This window comes from Parasteatoda tepidariorum, chromosome 9 (assembly GCF_982258835.1).
Source record: "Parasteatoda tepidariorum strain Cologne lab strain chromosome 9, Ptep-v5.0, whole genome shotgun sequence".
NCBI classification, from domain to species: Eukaryota; Metazoa; Arthropoda; class Arachnida; order Araneae; family Theridiidae; genus Parasteatoda; species Parasteatoda tepidariorum.
Window position 1 is genome coordinate 91,855,654 of NC_141763.1, and position 27,732 is coordinate 91,883,385.

At 27.1% G+C, this 27,732-nt stretch overlaps 1 protein-coding gene across 1 annotated transcript; it reads left to right on the top strand.

Annotated features, from left to right (window-relative positions):
* On the top strand, positions 1–27,732 carry LOC107447605 (dipeptidyl peptidase 3). Its single transcript, XM_087152344.1, has 18 exons — positions 1–95; positions 968–1,114; positions 3,806–3,925; positions 5,272–5,361; positions 5,442–5,579; positions 7,642–7,716; positions 8,380–8,473; positions 9,615–9,736; positions 9,822–9,952; positions 10,833–10,891; positions 12,183–12,377; positions 16,229–16,332; positions 17,147–17,302; positions 19,654–19,778; positions 21,198–21,318; positions 22,324–22,503; positions 25,953–26,115; positions 27,524–27,732. The coding sequence occupies exons 2-18, from the start codon at positions 968–970 to the stop codon at positions 27,658–27,660; spliced, it is 2,157 nt and encodes a 718-aa protein (XP_087008470.1). The 5' UTR covers positions 1–95; the 3' UTR covers positions 27,661–27,732.

A 27,732-nucleotide genomic window follows, 5' to 3' on the forward strand; every position in this document is an offset into this window, starting at 1 on the left:
GTTAGTGGGTTGAACAACTCTTGTTAAGTTGTGATTCCGGTTGTGTTAAATAAAAATTTATTACTAAATATTTATCTGATAAAATATATACTAGTGTGAGTAATGCATATTATTATAGTTTGAATGTCTTTTTTGTTCTTAAATATTGATTTTTTTCTTTGCACTGTAGTTTTTTCTTAGTTTCGAAATCTAAGGAGAAAATGTTAATTAATAATGATTTCGATCAGTTACTGAAATGTGATAACTGTTCTTTGAATAATCAATATGAAATATTGTAATGATGATTTTCTTATTGAATTAATTGAAGTGAACTGTGTATTTTACTTGATTTAACATTAACATGTCTCGTCGAGCAAGAAAAAAGAAATCAGGTTGTCAACTATATAAGTTAAATGATTTGAGAAAATAATTCATTTAACTCACGATATTAATATTAAATTTTCTTAAAAAAGCAATCAATTAAGTTAAAAGGCATCAAAAAAGAAAATTTGTCATGCTTTTTAAGAAGTTTGGATATTCCTTATCCCACTAGTTAGCAATTTACCTATATACCAGCGCCAGGTAGCACTCATTAATATTCAACGCAACTGTATCAAAATTAGTGTCATTATTTTAGAAAAATTAATTTTTTGTATTCTCCCTACTCAAAATTTAAATCAAATTATCTTCATTGATTTTTATTGTTTTAAATCAATAAATATTGAATTTTTTAGAAAATCAGATTATTTAAATTCCTATTTCTAATTTTTTAATTTAAATAATAGAATTGCTTATTGTTTTGTATGAACTTGGAATGAAAAATGATAAGTTTTAAAAACAGTTTTTTGCATTTACAGGGTTCACAAGCATTATAAACAGTTTATTTTTTATAAAAATGCTGTTATGTATTTTTATTTATATATTAATAATAATGTATCTTTTAAATAACATTGTATATCATAAATATTAAAAAAAATCTTTTTCCTAGATGTCAGACTTCATTTACCCTAATAATACCCCTGTTATACTATTGAATTGCGAAGAAGCTTTCAAAGAGTTGACAGATGATGAAAAACAATATGCCCACTATTTGTCTAGGGCATCATGGTTTGGAGGGCTTATTGTTTTACTGCAGGTATTTTTTTATTTAAATACTTTATTCATGCAATACTTAATGTAATACAATACTTAATGTACAAGGCAGCTGCTACACTTAAATAAAAGGAAAAATTGTCTACAAACACAAAATCTCAATTAAAAAACTTTTTGGGTATAATTTATTGACTCTTGTAACTAATTTTAATGAAATATCTGTGAAATTAGTAACAGATTTTTTATAAAAGTTTTACAAAACTATATTGAATATTATACATATCATCATATATCTCTTTAAACAGTGTTTTCATTACAGAAAAAAAATGGGAGAGAATTTCTCGCTCTTTCTCAAAAACAGGGTGAGATTTCAAAAAGTTAAGTGAGATTTCTAAAAATTAAAAAAACACGAATAGACTTGGGAAAAAAATATTTCTTTAATTATAATACATTTTTAACATCTTCTGATTTCTAAACCATTGAATATTTTTATTGCATCATCATATGGAAAATCTTCTAAATCTAGTTTTTCATCAGCTATTCTCATTAGGTTGCTCAAATGCTCATCAGTTAAATCTGTTATGATATTTTGTTTTAATTCTCGCTCTTTCTCAAAAACAGGGTGAGATTTCAAAAAGTTAAGTGATATTTCTAAAAATTAAAAAAACACGAATAGACTTGGGAAAAAAATATTTCTTTAATTATAATACATTTTTAACATCTTCTGATTTCTAAACCATTGAATATTTTTATTGCATCATCATATGGAAAATGTTCCATATCTAGTTTTTCATCAGCTATTCTCATTAGGTTGCTCAAATGCTCATCAGTTAAATCTGTTATGATATTTTGTTTTAATTCGGTTTTGGGTGCTAAATGACAGATGCTGAACTATTCGGAATCACTAATTAAATTTGTAGCATTGTGCACGCACTTTCCTATCCTCTACATCTGCCAGTATAGGCTTTTCAATTATTTCTGTTATAGTAGAGTGAAGTTCGTTGAAGTTATTTCCATGTTCATACTTCTTGTTAGGTCTTCCAGCATAGTTTTCACAGACTTAAACTTTTACAAATTGCTGTCAATTGTCGGTGAGGGAGTTCGGTAATTCATTTACAGCTAAAAATAGAGCTAACTTTAAATAACTTATTATAAGGGACTAATTTTTTTTCTCAACACTTGTCGTAGCTGTTTTCATGTCTTTTTATTTAAATTTGCGGAAGACGAAATTTTTTCCGAAATTCGAGAGATTCACACATTTTTAAATTGATTAATAGAGTGCGCAAACTTCTCACATTAATAATTTTTTAATGCGAGAAAAGAAAAAAATATGCGAGATTCTCGCGCTGTAGTGAAAACACTGTTTAAATGTAGAAGTTTTTTGAATATATATATATAAATATCTAATTATTGATTTACCTTGTTTTATGTTACACCTGCATTTATTATATGACTAAAATAAGTCACACAAACACATTTCACTAATATTTTTTACCATAATTTTTTATTGCATAAATTACGGAATTTTTCATTTTCAAATCATAAAATAATCTTATAAAATTTCAAAAAATTTGATAATGTGGTAAACAATTTTATAACTTTTTTTTAATATTTGAATTGAAATTTGCTTAGAAGCTTACATTTTATTTTTAAAAAATTAAAACATGTACATTTTCAAATATAAATGCTATAGTTTAGGTCTCTTACATTTTGATAGCTTTATTATATTTTGCTTATAGTTTATTAATACTAATTATGGGACTAATTTAATAATGAATTTAGGGAGAAAAACTAGTCATTATTTTACTATTAAATAAATCAGAAAAAAAAATAATCAAAGACAAATATGCTGAGATTACTAAAAAATCTATTGACTTTAAAAAAATTTCAGTTCAAATTTAACCGTTTGCAATAATTTTATCAAAATAATTTTTGAAATAATATTCTTCCAAGTAATACTTTTTTACTGTTTAGAAAATTTCATCTTTAAGCAGAATATTTAGTTTACTGTAGATAATATAATTACTCATAATTCAGCAATAAATGTACATATTTATTCAATAAAGTAAAGGTAGGTAACTTTATTCAAACAAAATCTAAATTCAAACTAATTTGAATTCAAACAAAATTTGTATAATAAGTTATACAGACTTTAAAATTCTGTATAAAATTAAAATAAATGATATGAAAGTAGTTTTTTTATTTTTCTAAACTGTGTTAAATTTAATTTGTTTTAAATCTGAACTAACAGGGGTCTGTCCAGACATTTAGTAACAAATTGAACTTTCGGAGGAACGGTAGTTTCACAAAATACTTTTTCTTAAAATATTATTTTTTAAAAAAAAATTTTTTTTTCTTGTAAAAAATGATAAATCCATATTTTTACCATATTTCTGTGTTGATTTTTTTATATAATTTTTAATTATCACAAATTATGTCTAAATTTTTACAAATTTCACCTCTCTGAAAAACCTAAACAGACCCCTGACTAATCATTTATTAATTTATCTATAAAAAAATTTTTTTTGGTAAATTATTGTTTCTTCCGTTTTTCCCCACTTTTTCTGCCTTGTGGAATAATCTTCAGCACGACATGCCAACCCTGATTTGAAATTAAGAAATAACATAACAATTCTTCTATGAATAAAATTCTTTAAAATAGTACAATAATAAGTTTTATTTTTGGCATTATAAGCAGTTGTACTAATACATGTTTTTATACTTTTGGTTCCAGACTTCTTTGGAGAGTCCTTTGATCTTCATTTTACTCTACAAACTATTTCGAGAACAATCTCTTGAAGAAATAAAGAAACTTGCTCTAACAGAATGTGATTTCACTGAAGATGAATATATTGTAAGAAATGTTTCTTTTAATATTCATTATTAATTTATATTACTGAAGAGTGTGTTTGCCTCTTTAATTACTCCTGAACTGTGCTACTGCCTTCAAGTTTGGACAGCAGATGAAAGAGATAATTTTAGCCCTTCATCCCAAAAATCATTAAAAAAACTAAATTAGATCACTTTTTTTTATTTATTTTTTATTTTATTTCCAATGAGCTGCACAATCGGGCTTGCCGATGAGCAGACCTAGTGCGTTCTCCAGAGGTGGTATCCACTCTTTCAGGACCACCACAATGGGTGAGATACCGTTGGTCATGTTAATTTTGGACATCTAGTTTCTGCCACACTAGATGGCAGCACCGAGACTCTATTTGGATGCTAAAGTGCACTAGGAATTTAATTTTGCCGGAAATGCCAAGAGCCAATAAGGCACTCCAGGGATCTTTTACATGCCGCATAATCATATGACATGGCCGCTGAGGATTTTCTGCATCCCGAAAATCCGGTGTCTGGGCCAGGGATCGAACCCGCAAACATGGGCTCAGAAGGCCGACAACAAACCTACTGAGCCACCCAGCCACACTTAATTAGATCACTGAGGATAGATGTTTGAAAAATACATTTTTCTCGTTGGTTTCTGTTTTAAATTAAGCTATTTTATTTTATAACCGCCATTGAGCAGCTGACCTAATTTAGGGTTTACAGCTTCTAATGTTCAACTCTGCAGCCTTGTAAGTTTGAACACGATCCAGAAGACAAGGGAACTCCAAGTACTGGGAGAAATTTGCCTTCAGAAGACTTTTTGATGGAACTAATCCTCATTTGCGTTACATTGAGGTGAAAACCACGAAAACCTTCCGCAGTTAGCCTGGCGACAAGAGTACTCTAGTCCATGATACTATGTCAAATGTTATACTGTGTCAAAATTTAATAACAAGTATAACTTTTAATAACAAGTATAACATTTAATAGCAAGTAATTAGAAATGAGAAATTCCATTAATATTTATTTAAACTTCACATTAAATGCATTCTTAATGATTACTAATTAAAGAAAATTTTGAAAACAAGTGTAAATTAATTTGTGTGATGATAGATTGTGCTTATTTTTTTTCAGGTTTCAGTGCTAAGTGTGTTATAAATTAATTTTAAAAATCATCACACAATTTATTTCATACTTTAACTTTATTAGAAAGTATTTAATTATTTTTTTAAAAACTTTTGTACAATGAAAATAAAGTTTCAATTAAGATTTTTAATGCTTTATTTTCGTTTAGATAGTGAATTAAACCTAAATAATTCATAAAATCTTTGTTTTATTTGCAGTTCTTCACAAAATAACTAAAATATTTTGCAGGCTCTTCTAGCTTTTGCTTCAGCTTTTTTTGCCAACACAGGAAATTACAAGAACATGGGGGATACTAAGTTCATTCCAAATTTACCCAAGGTATTTCACCTAATTTTTCATGTAATTTACTTGTACTGTTTAGCTACAGTTTAGTTACTAATGTAATTTTAATGTAACAGGAAAAGTTTGAAAAACTTGTGTTATTGAGTAAGTTTGGTAGCAATCACCAACAAGACGCAATGAGCCTGCTGAACCGATGCTTGGAATCAATATATTCTTTAAAAGACAAAGAAAGGAGATTGGGTTTCCCATATGAAGTAAGTAAATATTTTAAAATTGTGTGTCCAAGAAATTGTGTGTTTTATCTTTATTTTTTTTGTGCTGGAATGTTGACTAGTCAACAGTTCTTATAGATTTTGTAGGATTAGAGGGTAGCAACAACAAAACTTGTGAATTTATCCACCAGTGATAGGTTTTGTAAATCAGAAGTCGTTGTGGAGAAATCTTCAGAGGAAGGTTTTGGCCCACATGGGGCTGTCTGGCCAACTATGATGATGATGATAGACCCAGTAACAGAACTAGCTTGGCACCATGGCAGATTCTTCAGATTTACTTTGGCGGGCTTGCAGACAAAATAAACAGAATATTAAAAATTTAAAAAAACATTTTCTCTGTATTAATAGATATATTTCGTTTTCATGAAGTTTTCCTCATTATGTGTATAAAGATTAAAGCTAAACTTTGCTAATTAAGTTTCAGTTGAGTAATTTTGAAAACTTTCTTTTAGTAGGGCTGTTAGTTTATCATGTATTGCAGTGTTAGATGCTCTTGCCTTTCAAAAATTGCAAAGCTACCAAGTGCAATATTTGAATGCAAGTATTTTATACATGCCATTCAGATAAATTTTAGAATATTTCTGTGATGTTGCAAGTCAATAGAGATAATTTGCTACTAGGCTGTTGGCTGTCAGTAAAGTTTGAGAGATTAATAAAAATGTGTTATTAAAAACTTTTTTGTCTTTGTTAGCACATGTTGCAGTGTATTAATAGCTTGTTTTTAATTTTCTTAAATTAAGGTATCAACCTTTTAAAAATTGCAAAGTTGCCAAGTGCTACATTTAAATGCTAGAATTTTGCTGCACGCTCTGCAAATAAATTAGATTAAAAAAAATTTTTTAGGGTGTTACAGGTCAATACCTATGTTTTGCTACAAAGGTGTTGGGTATCATTTAAAGTTGTTTGTGAGATTAATAAAACCAGGTTGCTAAAAAAAAGAGTTTCTATGTTTTCACAAGTAACAGTGTCAAAAATATGTTTTTAAATTAAATTTTGTTTATTTTATATCTCAAATAAATTGCTCCATTTTCAATTTATTTCATTTTATATGAGTTATATACATGCAATGAAAACAAAACTCAATCGAAATATTACATTGTCTAACAAACTATTTTGGCAGTGCTCCTGCCTGTTTTATATCACTTTTATATAGTAAATAATTATTCTTTTCACGTTTTTACATGTATACACTTTTTGTAATTTTTATTTTACTTCAGCCTAGTTTTTGTTTTACTTCAGATTAATTTTTGTTTTAGTTCAGCCTAAGTTTTGCTTTATAACTCAAAAGCATATAGATTACTGAGTATAAACCTATCAAAATCTATAAACCTATCTGGAATGAATAGTTGTTAGTGATGTTTTTCGTACTATGAGTATTGTACGTCAAAAAAAAAAAATTAAGCATTCCATTCAGTATAAGTAAAAAAATGAGCAGTTTTTGAGGAATTGAACTAATTTTTATACAATTTTCTTTTTCTTGTACTTCATTATTTTTATTTATGATAATTTTGTTCTTCTGGGACTTGACTTTGTTATGATTAAGTTAAAGTGTACTATAAAGCATCAATTTTACCATTAGTAATATACTGCTTCATAATTTTTGTTTATTTTTACAAATATTATTTGATATATTTTTTTTATTGAACTGCCGCTCTTTTTATTATATAATATAGGCAATAGGGAAGCACATTTTTTGTGAACACAAAAAATTATGAAACAAGTCTTTCAGGTGTCATATAACTTATGAAAAAATCTCCCTAACCCATTCAAACATGTTTATGCTCATTTACAGTTTAATATGCATATTGGTTGATTCTTATTGCTTGGTGCTTCTATGAGACATATAATTTGGGAACATGACAGTAGTTAGAAGATTATATTAAATAATTAAAGGTACAAGTTTCTAAGTCAGCAAAAGTTTTTTTTGAAATAAATATATCAAAATACTTTTTTAGTTGTTTAGTATACATATTTATGTTTAAAAATAGGTTATGTTGCATGTTAAAACTTTAAAAAAATATATAATTTATTTGTTTTCTTCTAGGCAACTACAACCTATATTTCTAATAATTTTCTGAAAGAGGATGAAGAAATTGTGAAAAATTTCTTCAAAAAACAGGTAAGCGAAATTATATAAATACGGTTAAGATAAATATGGTTAATTATGTAAATACTGTTGGACCCTAATTTAACGAAGCTTTATTTACCAAATTTTTCTTTTCTCCTTGATTAAAATATAGACAAAAATAAGGAAAGTAATAAAAATTATAAACAATTATTATTATTTTTATTTTTGGTTTTCTTATTTCCCCACCACAGTGAAACTTTCAAAACAGACCATGTTTCAATAGTGTCATAAAAAAAAGGCAGAGCTAAGAATGGTTTTTCTTCCTTTGTTCAAACCAAGAGGAAACTTACTTTTTGCTCTAAAAAATTCCCAGATCATTAAATAAAATATCTGGTCATAATTTAATAACTTAAAACATGGTGAGTTGGGATTAAAAATTAAAGGAAGAATATTGCAGCATTTTTAGTTCATGGCAACAACAAAAAAATCTGAAAAAAGATAAGTATTATTAATGACAGCTTAAGAATTTTTCATGCCTAGATTTAAAAATAACTTTTTTGTTATTCAGTGAAGAAACTGTGCTTGCAAGGGCACTTTTACATAAATTTACCTAATGGGCTTGACAGTAAAAGGGTTCAGTTTGATTTAGTTGTGAAATTTTAATCATAATTATAAATTTAAAGCTAAGCTGATAAGTTGTAATTTCTCTATTAGAATATGGATGCATGGAATTCAAGATTGTTTAAAATTGTTGATGAATCTGGCACTGTCACCTATGAAATACGTCTTGCTTCTGTATTGAGTACAGGTATAATGTTTTTCTTTTTTTTAATGCATTTAATTGTTTTTGTCATACTCTTTGGTTCATTGTACAGTCAACCTAACCCACAACATAGCTTTAAATTTTGTTTTCAGTACGAAAATAATTACGAACTAAGACTGACTAGAAACTCAGACACTGTAGTTCCAATTAAAAAGCTATTGCTAGCTTATTCTTGCTTATGATACAAAGAATTCTGGCCAATTCTAAGTGTTTTTATATTTATGCAAATATATATATATATATATATATATATATATATATATATGTTTTAAAAATGAAAAAAGTTACTGTATTAATAGCAAGGTCCATTTGTACAGAAAAGTAAAAAGGATATGTAAAGTAATGTAAATGTAAAGTCGAGCTCAGAAGAATGCACCTAGAACAGAACAATATGGAAAAGTAAATTTTTTTAGTAGCTGATGAAAGGGATGCACATTTCTTTATTCATATCAGACAAATTGTTTTTAACATGTCAGAAGTTGTAACTCTCCGATTACTTTGAATTATTTCATCAACAGAAGCAACAGCTTTATGGGAACATCAGAACCAAACATCTTCGGTGACCCAAAATTGATATACACTTTTTGTCTCACAATTTGTTTGTAGTTTTAATTTCTATTCCATGTTTGAATAAAGAGCAAACACTAACTCTAAAATTACTACACACTGTTCTGTTAAGCATGCATCGATCCATGCATGACTTTACATTCACCTTAAATGCTCGCATGTAAACCATCGTTGAAAAATTTTACTCATTCTGTTATCTGCTGCTATCGCCCTTGCACTTGTCTACTTTTCATTTGGGAAGCCTTAATAGTTAAGTAAGATTTTACCAATATCACATTAATATTTAATGCACTAATATTTTTAGTTTCAACACTTAGCAGTTTTACACAAAAACTATGTCATATCACCACCCATTATTTTGTTATTTAACATGTAAGTAAAGTAAAACACTCCAAATAAAATCCAATAATTTTTTTGTTGTTGTGAATTGAATGAAATGAAACTTTTGAATATTTTATGTCAATAAAGGTATCATAAATTAAAATAGATAATGCAAGTATAATGATGTCACTTTTCAACAATGCTATTCCTAATTATTTATATGGATATTATTTTTCAGATGATGAGGAAGAAAAAAGCTTAGTAAATTCATTTGCAGTCAATGGACACAAATTTCAAATTACACGAGGAGATTACAGTAAACTTTTGAAACTAGTAAATGAAAATTTAGAGTTGGCAATGGTAATGACTTTGTGAAGTAGTGTTCCATATTGATTTCTTATCAGATTACTTTAAACTTTTTAATTTCTTTTATTTTCATCCATAGAAATTTGCCAGCAATGAATTAGAAGCTAAGATGATTGAGAAGTATATATCTAGTTTTCAAACTGGTTCTATAGATGCACATAAAGATGGCTCAAGGTTTTGGATAAAAAATAAAGGTCCTGTTGTTGAAACGTATGTATTAAAATTTTCTTTTCATTCTTTTAGAACTCATATTACAGTGGAACTCTGATTTAGCGAATTCATCTGGTCCAAAAATTTAATGCATCACATCACGATTTCTTGGTAATTATCGATAGTCAAAAAATTTTTTGCTCTTACTTAATCAAAAAACCATCATAAGCTATGCTAAAATCTCTTATTTTTATTCAGCTTTTAAAAAGATAGGAATTGCAAATGTACCCGTTAATTCCAGTTGTGTACCTGAAAGTTTTGCTTTTTGAATAGATTTTTTCATTGTGTTTTTAGAAATTTAATCCGAAGATGGTCTCGCAAAATAAGTAGAGCATCCAAAACATTGTCTTTTCCTTTTCGCAGATTTTTTGACCAACAGTGATATACTCTTAAGCCTTCTGACACTGCATTTGCTGCTGCAGTTTATTACAGCATCTTCAGATTTACGAAAAGGGCAACAAGGGTAACAAAATTACTGTGAGAAAGTAAAAAATTTAAAAGTAAAGGAAAGGAACTAAATGAAATTATTTATTTTTAGCCTTAGAAGCAACATTACAAAATGTCTTTTATTTTTAATGTTTTTTAAAAGTAATATGTAAAATATAAATTATTGCCCTTGACATGAGCACAATGAATTTTTGAAGGTTAAAAGGCAAAAATTATAGAATAAATTTTTCAAGTAGCAAAATAAAGAAATATTTGTTAAATTTCAATTAACATTTGTATGTGGCAAAGTGTGATACATTTGAGCAATAAATAAATATGGTGTTACATGTCTTTTGCAATGAGCAGCACATTTATTTCTACTTAAATATAGCTTAAACGTGCATATTAATAATTTATTCAATGACCATATTGGTAATTATTTGCTCTGTTACAGTTATATTGGATTTATTGAAAGCTACAGAGATCCTGCTGGTGTAAGAGGAGAGTTTGAAGGTATATGATAATTTTTCTTTCTTTATCGTGTTTTTGGAATTTCAACTGATTTTTGATTAAAGTGATGTTAATAACTGAAAATTGTTGTGATGTTGATAACTAAAAGTTGCCCCTTTGCCTGAGGGTGAGATTGTAGGGGTCTAGTTTGCTGTCATGAAATGCATCTTTTGAAAATATGTTACATGTGTATTTTTTAAATTTTTTAACCAAAGTGTGATGCTTAATATATTCGACCGTTTCCAAATACTTTGGAAACTATGAGTAAGGATATTTATAACTATATATATGAGTATTAGAAATTGAATTTATTTTGTTTCAATTTTATAATATGAGTTTTAATTAATTTGTGAAAAAGAAGCTAAGTACAGGGGTCGCATTCCCCCTAAAATTCATAAAATTCCTAAAAGTATGTGCTAACCCTAAAATTCCTAAAAATCTGATAAAATTTTGTTGGTGATCCTAAAAAATTAGAGTTAATGGCTAAATATAAATAAAAAAGCAATAATCTAAAATATAAGAATTTAACTACGTTAATTAAAACTGTTTTAATTTTGCCACATGGGAATTCTGATCCTGAGAGAGGTTTTTCGATAAATAAAGCAATGCTTAATGTAAGTCACCATGAGTATACTATTATGTCGCTTAGACTAATCAAAGATACCATTCGAAATTATGGAGGAGTGTTGAAGATCACCACAACACTATTGAGGGCAGTAAAAGAATCTCACAAATCATATCAAGAATATTTTAGAAAAATGATCATGATTAATTTGTTTTTCTCTAACTTCTAATATAAATTGCTGATTTGAAATCTAATAATATCACACAATAGTTTTTCTTAATAAAGTAAGGTAATAATAAAGTTTTGATTAAGAAGGTAAAAATTAAAAAAAATCCAAGTTGGTGTTAATTTATTTTTTTTCTTGATTTATTCTCACTTTTGCCTGTTCCTGAATTATGCACTTAATTTCTGATAGGTAATATGTAAAGTTGAAATTTCATTTTTACACTTTAGAGATTTCATTCTTGACTTAATAAATTTCAGAGCTTTATTTTATGGCTTGCAATTATTTATGATATGTGTGGATGAATTGTAATAATCTTCTGTTATGTAATAAACTACCGCATGATCTGTTTTTATCCTAGCAAAATCATATATTACCCCTAAAATTTACCTAAAATTTTTTGAAAAAAGTTCCTAAAATTACCCTAAAATTTTAAAAAGCTTTGCTGCTACCCCTGTAAGTAATTGTTCTATATTTTAAAATAAAAATATTTTTCTGCATGTTAGGATTTGTTGCTATGGTTGATAAACCTCTGAGTGAAAAATTTGCCACTCTTGTTACTGCGGCTGAAGAGTTCATTCATCTTTTGCCCTGGCCAAGTACCTTTGAGAAAGACAAATTTTTGAAGCCTGATTATACATCTTTAGAAGTTTTAACATTTGGTGGCAGCGGTGTTCCTGCTGGAATCTGCATTCCAAACTGTAAGTTTTGTTTTCAAGCATTATACAACTACAGGCTTGAGCAATATTATCCAAAAAATATTTTTTTAGAGAAAATGTTTACTTTTTTATTAATTTTTAAGGAATGAATTTTTAAATAGAAATTACTGTTTTTAGTTAATATTCCAACATATTTATTTTATTTAATTGATTTTCACTTTAGATACATTCTATTTTTATTTACTGAAAAACACACTTCTATATTTAATTTAAATTTAAAAAACTCCTGTTACTTGTTACTTTTTTCCTGCTTATTCATTTTTTCTTTCAACAGTTAATTCTATCTAATATTTATCCCTAGTTATAATCCAAGCCTTCCATTTTTGATCTATATTTGTCTTTTAAATTCAAACATTTAATACATACGCAAAGCCCTAATTGTAGACAGTAATTTCGTATCACTATTTGGCATCACTGTAACAAACCTGTTTTCAAGATAAGTGGCAAACATGAAAAACTTATTTTTTGAAAAATAAAAAAGTTTTTTAAGTTTTGCATAGATTTTTCGATTACAACATATGATTTACAAGGCATTTCAGGAAAGTAAATACAGTTTTGTTCTAACGGAATTTGAAGAACATCACCACAGTGGTAGTATTGCTGTTTCAGGACTACACACATGTGCCTCTGGTTGACTGTCTGTCTGTTTGTTACCATTACAACAAGATGTCTGCCTATTGATACCATTACAGACAATACATAGTGTGTAGCTTTTTTAAAAAATGCTTGAAGGTGCTTATTTTCGATTTTTGTTCTTTAAAAGCCCTTAAAGGTGCTTTTTTTTATTGGGTGTTTTTAAAAAGTGCTTAATTTTTCCATCTTGAAGATCAGATTTCTTTTCTTTATAATGTTGATTTGTACCACGTAATATGCAAAGCTTATTTTTCACATCGTTCTATTCTCCATTTTCACAATTCATTCAGCAAAAATCTATTTTTGATGTCCCGTAGTCCATAGCATATGAAAGTATCAATTATTTTACATGTTTGATGAAATACTAGCGAGTCCACATGTTCTTCTACTGAGCTGGGTTTGGTAAGATTATTGCACTCTCATGTGCAACTCTGCTGCATTTTGCAAGATATTCTCAATTTCAGGCTTCATTTTCCGCAGTCTGATATCAAACCAAAAAGCCTCTTGATCTTTTTATAATAGCTAATACAATCAAGAAAGGAGTTCTTTGTCAGAAACTGGTTATTTTATCATGATCATGTAAAATCTTTGAAAATAATTTAGCATTTTTTTTTACTATATAGTGCATGAAAATATTTTTTGAGTTCTTAAAAGGTGCTTATTATTTTGTCAAAAGATTTGGTTACACACCCTGCATTAGGACTGGGTAAAGTATCGTAAAAGTTGATTTAACACATATTTGTCCTATTGATATAGTGGCTTTTTTTTCTTAGGATGTACTTTTTTAAGCTGCCTATATAAAAGGATGAACACGATGTATCTATATAATGATTTAACATATCAGGATTCTTGCTGTTATGGTGCTGATAAAGATAATTTTAATTTTCTCATGCTACGAAAACTATCTACGTCATATATAACAAGAGGATGTTACGACATATTGATATAAAGTATCGAGATTCCTGCCGACACTAATGCTGTTACTGTGCTAATGAAGATAGTTTTTATTTTGTCCAGCTAGGACGACAATGTTCGTATTGTGATGTTAAATGCATGGAGCAAATTTAATCAGATGGTGCAAATTCGTGCGTAGATCAGCGTCAGTTGGAATGTAGGCGTTCGTGATTTTAAAATGTTTCTTGAAGGTTATTTTCGGTCGGACTTCTATTATTATGTTTTGCCATTCTGTTCCATTGCTGTTCATTGTTTTGCCATTTTTTACTTTGCTGTTATTGTAAGTTATTTTGTCATTTTTTTTATTTATTCTTCCATTTATTTTGTCATCTTTTGTTGTTTTTACTTTTAAAAAAATTTAAACAAAGCCTAGATTTATTTGATTAACTGCCATTAGAGTAAATCCAACTTTATTAATTTGAATAAAAAAAAAGATTTTGAAGGCAGCTTTTCTGTAATAATTTAATACTTTATTTAAGTGTATTTTGTTCCTTTTTAACCAGTTTTTTAAATTTTAAAAATTTCCCAATACATATAAATTTAATGTTCTTTTTTTGTTTTGTTTTTTCTGTGTTTTTTTTTTTAAAAATTTATTATTAATTTCAATCCTATAGATCTTCAGTTGTATTTAATTTTGAAAAAAATGAAACCATATTAGAAACAAAACTTTTTTTTCCCTCTAAAATTTGGCTATTAGATTAAAAAAAAAAAAAAAAAAAAAAAACCTAATTTTTTAAATTAAATCTAAAGTTGCACAATGTTTTTAAGTTTTAAACAAAGCTTTTTTTATAATTTAACCTTAGTTCTAATACTTTTATTGTTTTTAAATGTCTTTAAATGCATGAAAATATTTTAGAAATATTTAGACTTCTAAAATATTACAAGTTATATATTTTAGAAGTTCAGTATCATTTTTAAATTGTACTGTAATTGCATTTCTATGTTATTCATTAAAAATAAAATAAATAATTAAAGACAGCTTAAGACAAAGAATAAACGATTATTAAGTCATTTAAATTCAATGAAAAACACTGAAATTTGTTGAGTTTTTCAAAGAATTGCGCTGGGTGTAAAAAATATAATGATCGGTAAGATGTAAGTAAAATATTTTGGTATAATTTTTTTTAAAACCCTTTAATCTTAAGTCATTATAATTTTTTAGAAGAAATTAAAACAAAGCTTACGTTTATTTTTACTTTAGAATTCTGTCTTAAGTCAGTCCATCTTTATTATTTTAAAAATTAAAAAAATTAAGCTATGTTATTGATGTTATAACAGCACTTACTTATAATTAACATTTTCTTTTACTATAGATTTAATTGTTTTATTTATTTTAAATTGATTTCAGATAGTGTAGTGTATTTTCGATTAAAAAATTTTTTAGATCACGTGTTTCATTATGATTCATTGTTTTATCACAATGTCTAACTGGCGATATATTATAATATAAAATTTGTGACATCGTCCAGTCATAGTTTTTCTGTGTTAGTGAGCATTCAAAGTATTAAAGGAGATTGATGATCTGACAACTATGTAGTACGTTCTGTGTTACAGTCTTTGAATGCAAAAAATTGTTAAAACTACTGCGTGCTATTCAATATAAAACGTGTTCAGTCGAGGCAATATATTGCTTTATGATGATGCTCATACCCATTCTGTGTGACAGTTTCACTTTAACAAAACCTTATTCAAAAAATTTAGTTGGGAGCAGTTCCATCACCTATTATACAACCCCAAACTTGCAGCACTTTCTGTCTACCATTTAACTGCAAGTTTGATTTTGGTAGGAGGTGCTTTGTTAAAGATGTCTTCACATAGAAAGGGTGTTTGGCAGTGGCTGTCATCACTGGTGACATCTTTCTTTGTAAAGGGTATAAACAATTTGGTTTCTGGTCATGACAAATGTCTGAACAATAGTAATAATGGTAAAAAATAGTTTTCAAAATGTTCTTTTAAGTAAAAAAAAAAAATTATTATTTTGAAAAATAATTTTAACATTGTTTGAAATGCTTTTTTTTCTGCCCTGTTGAAATATTATTGATATAATACCTCAATCTAAATGTTAATGACAGCATTTTGTGATAAATTTTTGCATTTATTATAATTTGCCGCAGTAATTGGTTATAGCTTGCAGACATGATTTGCTGTAAATTATATTGCTTTAAATTTGATATTTTTACCTGTGAAGTAACATTTGAAAAAATATTGTTAATTATTCTGAAAATTTTAAATTTTTTGTTTTGCAGATGAAGAAATTCGTCAAACAGAAGGCTTCAAGAATGTTTCTCTAAACAACACAATTAATATTAAAACAACTGAAGCACCAAATTTCATAAGCGCAAGCGATCAAGTAAATTTATTTCTTACTTTTTTGTTCATAAATTTTATTACAGCTGACTTTTGTTTTAAACTTATAAAAATATAAGAATTTACTATTTTTCAAAATTAAAAATAGCAAGAATATGATTTGTCAAAAGAATAATGAACACAGAGAATTTAAAATTAAATTTATAAAAAAAAGTAAAATTTTTCTCCTAGTTTGCATTAGAGGAAAGTATCATTGTTATCAATCTTGCCCTATCTTATATATTTTTGCTTCCTCTTGGATAAATCTTTACATAATTTTATGATTTTTCTTTATTCGTAATATGAGTTGAAAAATATATTTTTGCCTTTAGCTATATTTATTTTTTATATCATTATTTGTATCAAAAATTTCCCCTTGTTTTTTTTAAAGTTAAGTAAACTGTATTCTTGAAAACTTTAATTATATACAACTTATAATTTATTTTTGATTTCCAAAATTATTATTTGTATTATTTTTTTCTGCAATTAAACAAATATCTTTCAATAGCTAGAAACTATAATTTAAAAAAAAAATTCTTTTCCTTACTTTTCATTCTGTTGTGTGTGATATTTGTATTAGTTCATATTTTGTTTTCCTGATTTCCTCTGCGTTTTTTCTGACATAAATGCATTCACTACTCAAAGTGAAAAAGTTATTAATAATTTTTTGTTATTCTCATATACTTATAGCAAAATATCGAACACTTAGAAAAAGAAAAATCTATCTTACTGATAACTTTAATGTCTGGCATGTTTTGTTGTTTTTTGATGTTTTTTGATGTTTAAAGTCATAAAGCATTGTCTTAATTTCTTTTAAGGAGATAGTGATGCAACTTAGAAATAATGCATTCCAAGTCCAAGTAGCTCTTCACGAACTCTTAGGACACGGAAGTGGAAAATTGTTTCATAGAAAAAAAGACGGCAGTTTTAATTTCGATATTGATCAAGTTATCAACTTTGAAACTAATCAAAAGGTATCATAATTTATTGTTGACTAATATCATAAATCTTTTTGAAAAATAATTGTCAATTATTATCAAGGGGGATTGTATTCTGGGTGTACCCTGGAATTCTGAATTTTTTGTATTATCCTTCCAGGTCTAGAAATTAAGAGCAGGGCATGTGATTTTTCTGTGAATTTCTCAGAATTCCGTGTATTTCAAAATCATTGATTTGCAGACTTACGCAAATCAAAACTTACAACATGGCAAAATTTTCACTGAGTTCTAGAATGTAAACTTTAAACTTTGATACTTTTGCTAAATCGCATTAACAAGAAGTATTTTATACATGGGAGTCTTCCACGATTTTGATTTTTTTTGGTTTGTCAGATTTTCGCTGTTATTAATATTTGAAACTACGTTGGAGTTTGCTAATATCGGGAATCATATTCACCTGATTTAAAAGTTAAACTTTGGCAATTTTGTTCCGAATTTTTTAATTTTTTAAAAATCATACATTGCAATTCATATTAGTGTGATATAAAAATCTAGTATCGCAATTTGTATTTATGAGTTTTAAAAATAAATATCGGAATTCATATTCACACGAGTATAAAATCCAACGTTCCTTCGTATTCAAGTATTTTTAATATCATACATCAAGTTTCGTATTTATATGTTATTTGAAAGTCACACATATTGATTAGTATTTACATACATGATTTAAAAATTCATTTTCAATCTAAATTTCCCATTTGCATTTTTGAGGTCCAATATCTCCATTAATATTCACACGATTTTAAACTTCAGTGCCTCAATTCTTCAATTCTTCAAAATGAAATTAAATAAGTTATTACCTCATTAGAACACTTAGGATCAACACCGCAGGAGAAAGCTGAAAAATATAAACACCAAGTAACTTACCAAATGACATTCTAAATATCACCTTTGTGAGAAGCACTACAGGAAATAACTTAAAAGAAAAGAAATTGAAGTGGATTAACTAATTTTATTTCATATATTCTTCCAGTTGTGTGATATTAGCAGCTTTACACTATCGCAACTTGGAATTTTATACTTTTTCTCCACTATATTCATTATTATTGTTATTGATATTTTTTTGAGTTACTTTAAAATTTTTAGTTTAATAATAGATTAAATTTTATTAATATAAATATAATTGAAATATTATTTATTGATGATGAATCGTTACAGTAAATTTTCAAGCTGTATTGCTGCAAAGATTGTTTTTAGGAACACATAATGCAGGAATTTATAATTAGATAAATCAAAAAATTATTCCAGAGATGAATGTGCTCCGAAAAAAATCTGAACTTCTGGATTTTTTGCTAATTGCAATCCAGAGGTTTCTGGAAATCAAAGGTCCAGAAGTTTCAATAAATCATCAATTACATTTATATATTAAAATTCTTGTATATTTTATTTCGAAATATTAGAACTAGAATTTATACTTGGCATATTTTTCATCTGTAAATTTTTTTTCGGGTAGAATAATAAATGAGATTTGAGGAAAAAGTAAACTTATACATAATTATTCATTTCAATTATGCTGCATAATTTCATGTTTTGAGAATATCAATGACTTAAATTTATAAAGACATTAATTTTTTGAAACTTTCTGAAAAGTTAATGATTTTACTCAAGAAATTTTCAGGATTTTTAAAATAGTATTGTCTTAAATAACTTACTTACTCATTAGTAACTTACTTAACATATAAGAATAAAAAACTTACTCATAAATTTTAAAAAAAATCACTCTATACAAAAAACCACTTTGAATTTTTCTTTAAACAGCATTTTTATGGCATGTTAAGGTAATTTCTTTTCAATATTGTATGTAATTTAAGATACAAAAAAATGTATTTATAATATTACAATAAAAACAATAGATGATTGCTTTTATTGTACAAACGATTTGAAGATTATATTTTAAAATTAAAAGTTAGTAGGGTTTTCATAACCATTATTTTTTTTCTTCATAACTATTCATATTTTAACTATTATTTAAAAATGTTTTTGGGAAATGGCTTTCAATTTTTACTTTGTTTTTTTAAAGTACATTCTCTAAAATCCAAATGAGTAATAGTGCTGTAATCTATTACAGCTCAAGTATTCATGCAATTTTTGCTAGATGGAACTTAATAACACAGCAATGTATGTAACAGTAAATTTCTAAATCAATTATTTCTTTGAGAAAAAAAAATTTAAATCAAGATTTAATTTTTGATTTAAAACAAGCTTGTTTATATCAATAAACCCTGGTTTATTATAAATTTAATAATTTAAGCATGCACTGCAAATTATTTAATATTTATTATCTTTATTTTATATCCTGCCTGAAATTTATTAAATATTTATTTTAGATTACAAAATGGTATGAAGATGGAGAAAATTATGAATCTGTATTTGGAAGTATTCACAATACTTATGAAGAATGTAGAGCAGAAAGTGTTGCCATGTATCTCTGTGTTGTTCCCGAGATTTTAAAGTACTCTTCATTTCTATTAGTGAACATTATTTATAGATTAATATCTAACACACTGAGCACCACACATATTTTTAAAGACAAATCTTCGTAGAAGCTTAGAAGCGTTTTTATAGAAATGTAAAGTGCGCTTCTAACAGATTGAAATAAATAAAAATTTGTAGTGTAATAAATAAAAATTAAGTTAGTTTTATATCATATTCTAAACTGCCTGTATCGGATGACTGACACAGCCTAAATGGAAAGTTTAGTGTTGGTTATCAGTGACTAATGGTGCATAAATAGAAAGTTCAGTGTCAGTCACCGATGACTGATATTGCACTCTAGGTGTTAATAATATGAAATTTCTATATACCCTTTATTATTATTATTATTATAATATATATATATATATTTATATATATATAATATATATGTTTATGTGTATATATATACTTACATGCATACATATATATACTTACATATATGGTTATTGGTGGTAAACTTCTATGTAGCAAATATTTAGTTTTTCTAAGGAATTGGTTATATTATTAGTTGTATTGTTGTTGAGCTTTTTCAATTTGGCTAAGTGTGTTATTTTTTGGGTTAAAATATCGTGTTTCGCACTTTAATAAAAAATGAAAAAGAAATTGCATAGAAAACTGTAAAAATCTTCCATAAGGATCAGAGATGTTAGATAATGGCGGCATCACTCCCATTGTATGGAGGCACGTTATTAATAATTGTCTTTTTTCTTTATACATACTTTACTATGTTGTAAACATGTAATTTTTTTCCCTATTCTTGATATTTAAATATTGGTGGTTACCTTATTGTGTGGCTTTTCAAGAGGAATTTCCCTTTATTTTACACAATTGCAATGTTCGTGTTAAATGCACTTGCACGCAATGTCAAAAGATTTTTCCAATTCTTCTGTGAAAGGGTCTACCTTACTCATAAACATGGATATTACTTTTCTGCAATTATTTTTATCAAAACAATAATTCTCCCAATGAAAAACTGAACAATAAAATTCTATGCAGAATTTTCTTGAGTTAGACAGCGACTTTCATGCTATCTTTACTTTCTTTTTGCTTGTTGATTATTCTAACCGAATTTAATTGGAATAACGCAACACATCTTCTTGTTTGGTAGGATGATAAATTCTCCGGGTTTACTAGTAATGGGATACTTCAATTTATTCCTAGTTGAAAACCTATTCACGTGACATGAGTCGAGTAGTGAGTCTAACAATGAACTGATTTACTAAACTGAGCGACAGTAGCTGAGGTCAAAAGAGGTCTCTTCAAAAAAGAGAAGACTCTTACCTTTACGCATGTTCTATTTATCTTTATTCTAGTGAATCAATGTTTCTTTTCTCTGTTGAAAAAAATAAGATATTTTGTGTTTAACTAATTTTCAATTTTAAAATTTTTTAAATAGAATTTTCGGTTATGAAGGCCCTGAAGCAGAGGAAATTATATACACATGCTGGTTGTTGATGGCATTAATGGGCTTACAAGGTCTTCAAATGTATGATCCTAAATCTAAATCATGGCTTCAGGTATGAACAATAGTAAAATAATTTATGTCTCTGTCACTTTTAGAACTCGCATTGCTGTAATAATACATTGTACCTCTTTAATATATTTTTGCCTCAATATATTTTGATCCATAACTTAATCTGAATTCTAACTTAAATAATCAGTGTTTTGTCCATGTAAGTTGAAGTTTTATAAATTTGAATTTAAAAAAAACTATAACAATTGAAAAGTTCATTTCTAATTACTGAAAATCTTAATCTAGAATATTATAATGCTTTTAGGTATAATGTAAAATAAAATGATCAATTTCATTAAAAATAAGAATTTTAAAAGCTAGTATTTACTTTTGATGTTTTCTAATTCATAGTTTCAATTGTTTTACCAATAGAACATGGATAGGGCACTTAATTTTATGTATATATGCTTGTGTACGTAAGATTTTCAAGTACTACTAAGATGCAGTCTTAATAATCCAAGAAATTTTCCTTATTTATACTAAAATATTGATGTATATATTTTAAGATAGCCAGATTGGACACAAAATGTATTTTATCTCAATTAACATGTTATTTTTTCGTCAGATTTGGATTGTGAGGAATAACCACAATCTGTAAAATAATAATTCAATAGGTTAGGTAGGAGACTGTCTTTCGAATTATTAAGATTGTGAAAATCCAATTAGATTGTGACAATCTATATTAGAATGTGAAAATCCAATCGTTAGATCGAAAGTTAATTAGGTGTTCACATTTTTATTTTGCACACTGTACTGTTTTGATGGTTGTTTATAGTTCTGATGGTTTTAAAACTTAAAATACATATATTATCAATATTATGATTATTATTAATATTTTAAAAATTTGAACAATTTTTGCATTTAAATTAAATAGTTTCAATATTTTACAATATTTTATCTTGTTATATTTTGTTTTTATAATAAACTATGACTTTGCATAATTTTCCTTAAGCGATTTTTAGAAAAAGTATCTTTTTTTCTGTTTAATCAAATAAAAAAAAAATTTTAGGCCCATTTACAAGCTCGCTATGTAATCTTACAAGTTATGCTTGAAGCTGGAGAAGATTTTGTAAAGATTGAAAAAGTGAAAGGATCAGATGGAAATCCTGATCTTTTACTGACTTTAGATGCCACTAAAATTAAAACAATTGGAAGAGCTGCAGTTGGAACCTTTTTACGGAGATTACAGGTATGTATGCACAAATGAAGAAAAAGTTATCTATAAGTGAATAAAGCACATGTAATTCCACAAAACAGACAGACTATAATTTTGATTCTATAATCAAGAATTTTCCTCGGGAAGAGTAGGAAACAGAGATACCGAAGAAAAATTATAAACAAATTGCAAGAAGGAAAAAAGGGGTTTAACCAATAAGGGATGGGACAAAAAACTTGAATGAGGTAATTAAATAAAGGATAGGCAATGAGATGGCAGGTATGAAGGATGAGAACTAAAGGTGTGCAATGTGTCAAAACTAAAATAATTCTAGATTTCCAAACATTTAGAAATAAGGCAATATTTCCAAGAATCTTAACTTAATTATTAGAATTTTAGAAATGATTCCCAAAAATCAAGGTCAGCTGCTAAAGCGTAACATTAGATTTTTTTTTAGAAGAAATTCCAAACTTTTATTAGACTTAAAAACTATGTGAAGCAAAAATAGACAATTTTCATTTTGAATTTTTTCCACTTTATTTGGAAGAGCTTTTTAGAAATTCCTAGTTTCTGTATAACTATCGAAAAAAAGATAGTCAATTATTGACAATGACTTTTTTTAATATTATATATATTTTTTCATCTTCTTATATTGAAATATGATTATTAGATTCGTTTAATCTTTTAAATAGGTTATCATATATATGCTTGAAATGGCAGACCAGGTTGTTTCTTTTTTATCTTCCATCTTTTAGTAAAATATCTCTAGACTGAAGTTTGCATCGAAAATAAGTTTGACTTTCCCCTCACGAACTTCACCTAATTTGTAACAGTAGAGACTTTCTCTACTTTCGTTGAAAAATGTGTAATGAATATCGTCAAATAAAATCCTATACAATTTGCTTAAATAATCACAATCTACACTTAATCTCAAATAATCTACTTCTGCTGTATTACACATTCTTCAAGCTAAAAGAAATGCCCAACTAATGTCGGCAAATATAATCTTGTACAATTTGCTTTTAAAGCAGGGAACTTCTAGAGAAGGACTATAACAAGAACTTATATGGTATATTTAATTGATTTAAAAATATAATAATAACCCATACATTTGAAGAAACTGAAATAACAATCAGCAACAACCAATTGTAATATAGACTTATATAAGTTATTAAGGGATAGAACCTGTATAGATCTTTCACCCTTTCGTAATTAGAAGTTTTGTGAACACGTGCTTCTGAAATAAAGTCTATGTGGTGTCAGATTAAGAAAAAATGATATAACAGGGATGCACAACCATTTTTTGATAATGAGCCATAAAAACTGGAAAATACCTTATAATGTACATATAGATTTTATTTTAAAGTAACATACATGACTTTCACATGTATAGCTTATCTTTACTCAAGTGTCAATAACAAAGTATTTAATAAACCTAATCAAATGTAGTTATATATCTACAAAGCACATTTTTACTGTAAATCTATCAATAAACAGATAAAAACTACTAGAAAAGCTAGCTTTAATTATCATTCAGAAAACGAAGTTTATTGCTAAGTACAGGGCCGGATTAACCTATAGGCACACTAGGCACATGCCTAGGGCCTACGAAATTCAGGGGCCTACGAAAAACTTGGGAGAAAAAAAAATTTTGACAAAAATAATTTAGCTTTAGAAACAACAAGTGTATTTTGCACAAAATTATGAAGATACAAATAAAAATATAATATTTTTCGGTAATAAATTATTTTACAGAATCTTATGATATTACTTTTTTGCTATTTTTGGATTCAACGAAATCTTGTATTATGCTGTCGAATTCCAAACTACGCAAAATGTCGTATTTAATAGACATAAGTGCGAGCGATGCCAAACGATCTTGATTCATTGTTGAACGCAAATAATTTTTTATCAATTTTAATCTGGAGAAAGATCTTTCTCCTTCTGCATTTGCATTCATAATTCCTTCTGCATTCATAATTTCAATAATAATTTTGCATTCATAATTCCTTCTGCATTCATAATTTCAAAAGATTTACTTTTGACAATGTTAATTTCCTTCACTTAGTTATCATAGTAGTATCATGAAAACTATGAAGCTATTTGTACAGTAGGGAACCGATTATCCGGAATGATCGGGACCATCGCTATTCCGGATAACTGATTTTTCCGGTTTTCTGCATCGCTACAAAAAGCCGTTTTTTTAATTGTTAAACCAAACTGAAAAAAAAAAAAAAAAAACAATTTGGATATAATCTTAAAAAGAAGAAAAAACGATGAAATGCACTAATGATTATTTCCAAAATGATGGTAAGGTAAACCTCTTTAAAAAAAGAAAGGAAAATCCTAAAATATTATGAGGAAAAAAATTTTTTTTTTTAAAAATGGCGGGAAAATGTATCGAATTTCATTCCGGTTTTTTGGTTTTCTGATTTCCAGATAACGGGTTCTGTACTGTAGTATAAATATTTCTTGTAATTAATCTCACTATCAATTTCACTGTTTTCTTTGCTGATTCGCTGTTGTATTGTTGACGTGAAGTGTTTACATAGTTATTGATCGAACTAATCATAATGGTATTATCGATATCAACTGCAATATCGGCAGTATGTCGGTATTGCAGATAAAGTTCGATAAACAAATTTGTAAATTAAAATCCATATTAATAAAAATGTAAAAAAAATATGCAAGAAAATTTTAGCATATATTTTGAAAAGAGAGGAGGAGTGGGGGAAGGAGGGGAGGGCCCAAAAACGGCTGTGCCTAGGGCCTACGAAAGATATAATCCGGCTCTGACTAAGTATCACGTTTATGTGATACTGGTTGTTATCCTATTTTTTAGATTTTGAAAATTCTTTTTTTTTTCTATAATAAATTGTATTTATTGGTAAGAAATAAAATTTTACTGTAGAAATTGAACCTATTGTCTTAAATCAAACTTGCAAAATTAGTACTTTGAAGTAGACCAAACTAAATCAAGAATAAACTGTTATTGAGCATGATACAAAACATTTTTCTGTTACTTTCTTTCTTTTATACTTTTGTTAATGTGTAAAACAACTTGGTGTTAAAATATTTTATGGGCAACTTTCGACCCATGGGTCAAAGATTGTACCAATCTGTAATATAATTTTATATTAAAAGGTGTATACTCTTTTGGTAAAAAAAAGAAAGCACTGAAGTAATCAATGTTTCATGCAAATTAAAATGGTCTTATGTTTTAAATATCGTCTTTCCTTCCTGTATTCATGATTACGGCAGAAAATTATTGCAGGATATTTGATAAATTAAGTGTAGAGAGAGTAAAGTTTTAATTTCATACTTACATACTTTATTGAATCTGTAAAAATTCATGAAGAATCTCTGCATTTTATAGGTCACAAAAGAAAATATATAAAAGTTGAAATTGTTGTCATTGTTTTACTTAATTTTGCTGTAATGCATCAGATATTGTAATATTTTTTTAAACTATTTTAATTTAGTTGTACAAAGCGACTGGAGACATTGAATCAGCTAGAAAAATGTACGATGGTTATTCCTTAGTGAGTTCAGAAACTGCCCATCCTTTCTTGGATTACAGGGAAATCGTCATGGCAAGAAAGAAACCAAGAAGATTGTTCACACAAGTCAACACATTCTTAGAAGGTTTGTAATTTCAATTTGTTTTAAAAAAATTACTATGCATTGCTTGTAAAGTATTAAAATTATGAAGTTGTTAAATTAGGTAGAAAATAATGCAATGAATCAGAAATAAAAATGGCCTGTTTCGATCTAAATTTATCTTCTAAGTTTTGCAAATATCGTATTGAAGTTAGTTGTGTGGTTTCTTCTACTTATTGGCGGAAATCGGAACTCTCAGAATCAAAATTTTGAGATTCCTAATTTATGATTTTTCCAATTTAAGTCTCCCCAAATTATAAATTGTGATTCCTTAAAGCTCTATTCTCACTGTCATGATTTATATAAAAATAATTATAAAGTGCTGATAATAAATGTAAATTACAATCAGTGATTCCTATCAACACAATTTGCTATTTGCTTAGCTCTCATTCATATTTTTAAAATATAAGCCAAATGCTGAAACTCTTTTTAAAATGTATTTCTTTTGTTTGAAAAAAAAATTAATAATAGCAATAATTTTTTGAAAATGTGTTTTTTTTTATTATTATTTATCCTTTTTAATTTATTCAATGAGGAATGATATTTAATAATTAGCTATAAAAATATTAAGAAGTTCTCTTTAAAATAAAATTCTTTTTCTGTCTAAAACTTGTCATCCAAATAAAATACTATAAACTCTAAGCATATCCAATACTTCATGTCTAGTCCTGCTTTCATTGTTACATATGGACCTAAGAATGAAGAGAGTTGTATTTTGCCTATTTTTGCTGTTAAAGAACAGGGTGTGGGAATACTTTCATCAAATTCTAAATTCTTTAGAAGTTGCAAAAATAATTACATATGGCAAAAAAAGATATTATCATAAAATAAGTTACAAAAATAATGCTCATCTGTATCAAAATCAATAATTTTCCTTCCAATCCGCCGATTATCTCGAAAAATGTTTGCACTAAGTGCAGGCTTAATTTTAATTGTTCACATTGATTAAAGTGTAGTATCCTTAACTTGCCATGCAATATTTAATGAAGAAAATCATGTGCTGCATGATCTTTAATGAAAGAATCATCTGCTACATGATCTTTAATGAAAATAATTATCTGCTAATTGATATTTAATGGAAATGTCACATGCTACATAATCTTTAATTAAAAAAGATGATATATACACTAATGAACAAATCATGTGCTACATTATTTTTAGTTAAAAAATCATGTGCTGTATGATCTTTTATGAAAAAAATTATGTGCTGTATGACCTTTTATGAAAAAAATCATGTGCTGCATAATCTTGCTATCAAATGCTACATAATTTTGATTGTATGTAGCTTATACTATAATTTCATAGATATCTTTTTTATGACATTATGACAATTAATTATTTTAAACAATAAATTTTTTGTGTCTAATTTAAAATCTTTTTATTTTTATTGTAGATGGTAAAGTTGTATTGAAGAATTATGATTCAACATTTGAAGGAATGATACAATCATGGGTGGAACGTTATCCCGATAGTTCTATATGTGATATCTTGGAAGAACTTTGGAAGAAAGATAGTGCCTATTTTGTTTAGACTGTATAAATCTATGTATTTTTTGAGAATTAAATTGAGGCTAATAAACAATTTTTCAATATTGTTCTTTTA

Excerpts from the sequence above, each read along its gene's own strand:
- LOC107447605 (XM_087152344.1), top strand. The coding sequence starts at position 968 with ATGTCAGACTTCATTTACCCTAATAATACCCCTGTTATACTATTGAAT. Across the intron at positions 10,892-12,182 it reads TGTAAGAGGAGAGTTTGAAG|GATTTGTTGCTATGGTTGAT; the intron begins GTATATGATAAT and ends TCTGCATGTTAG. Across the intron at positions 21,319-22,323 it reads AATCTAAATCATGGCTTCAG|GCCCATTTACAAGCTCGCTA; the intron begins GTATGAACAATA and ends AAAAAATTTTAG.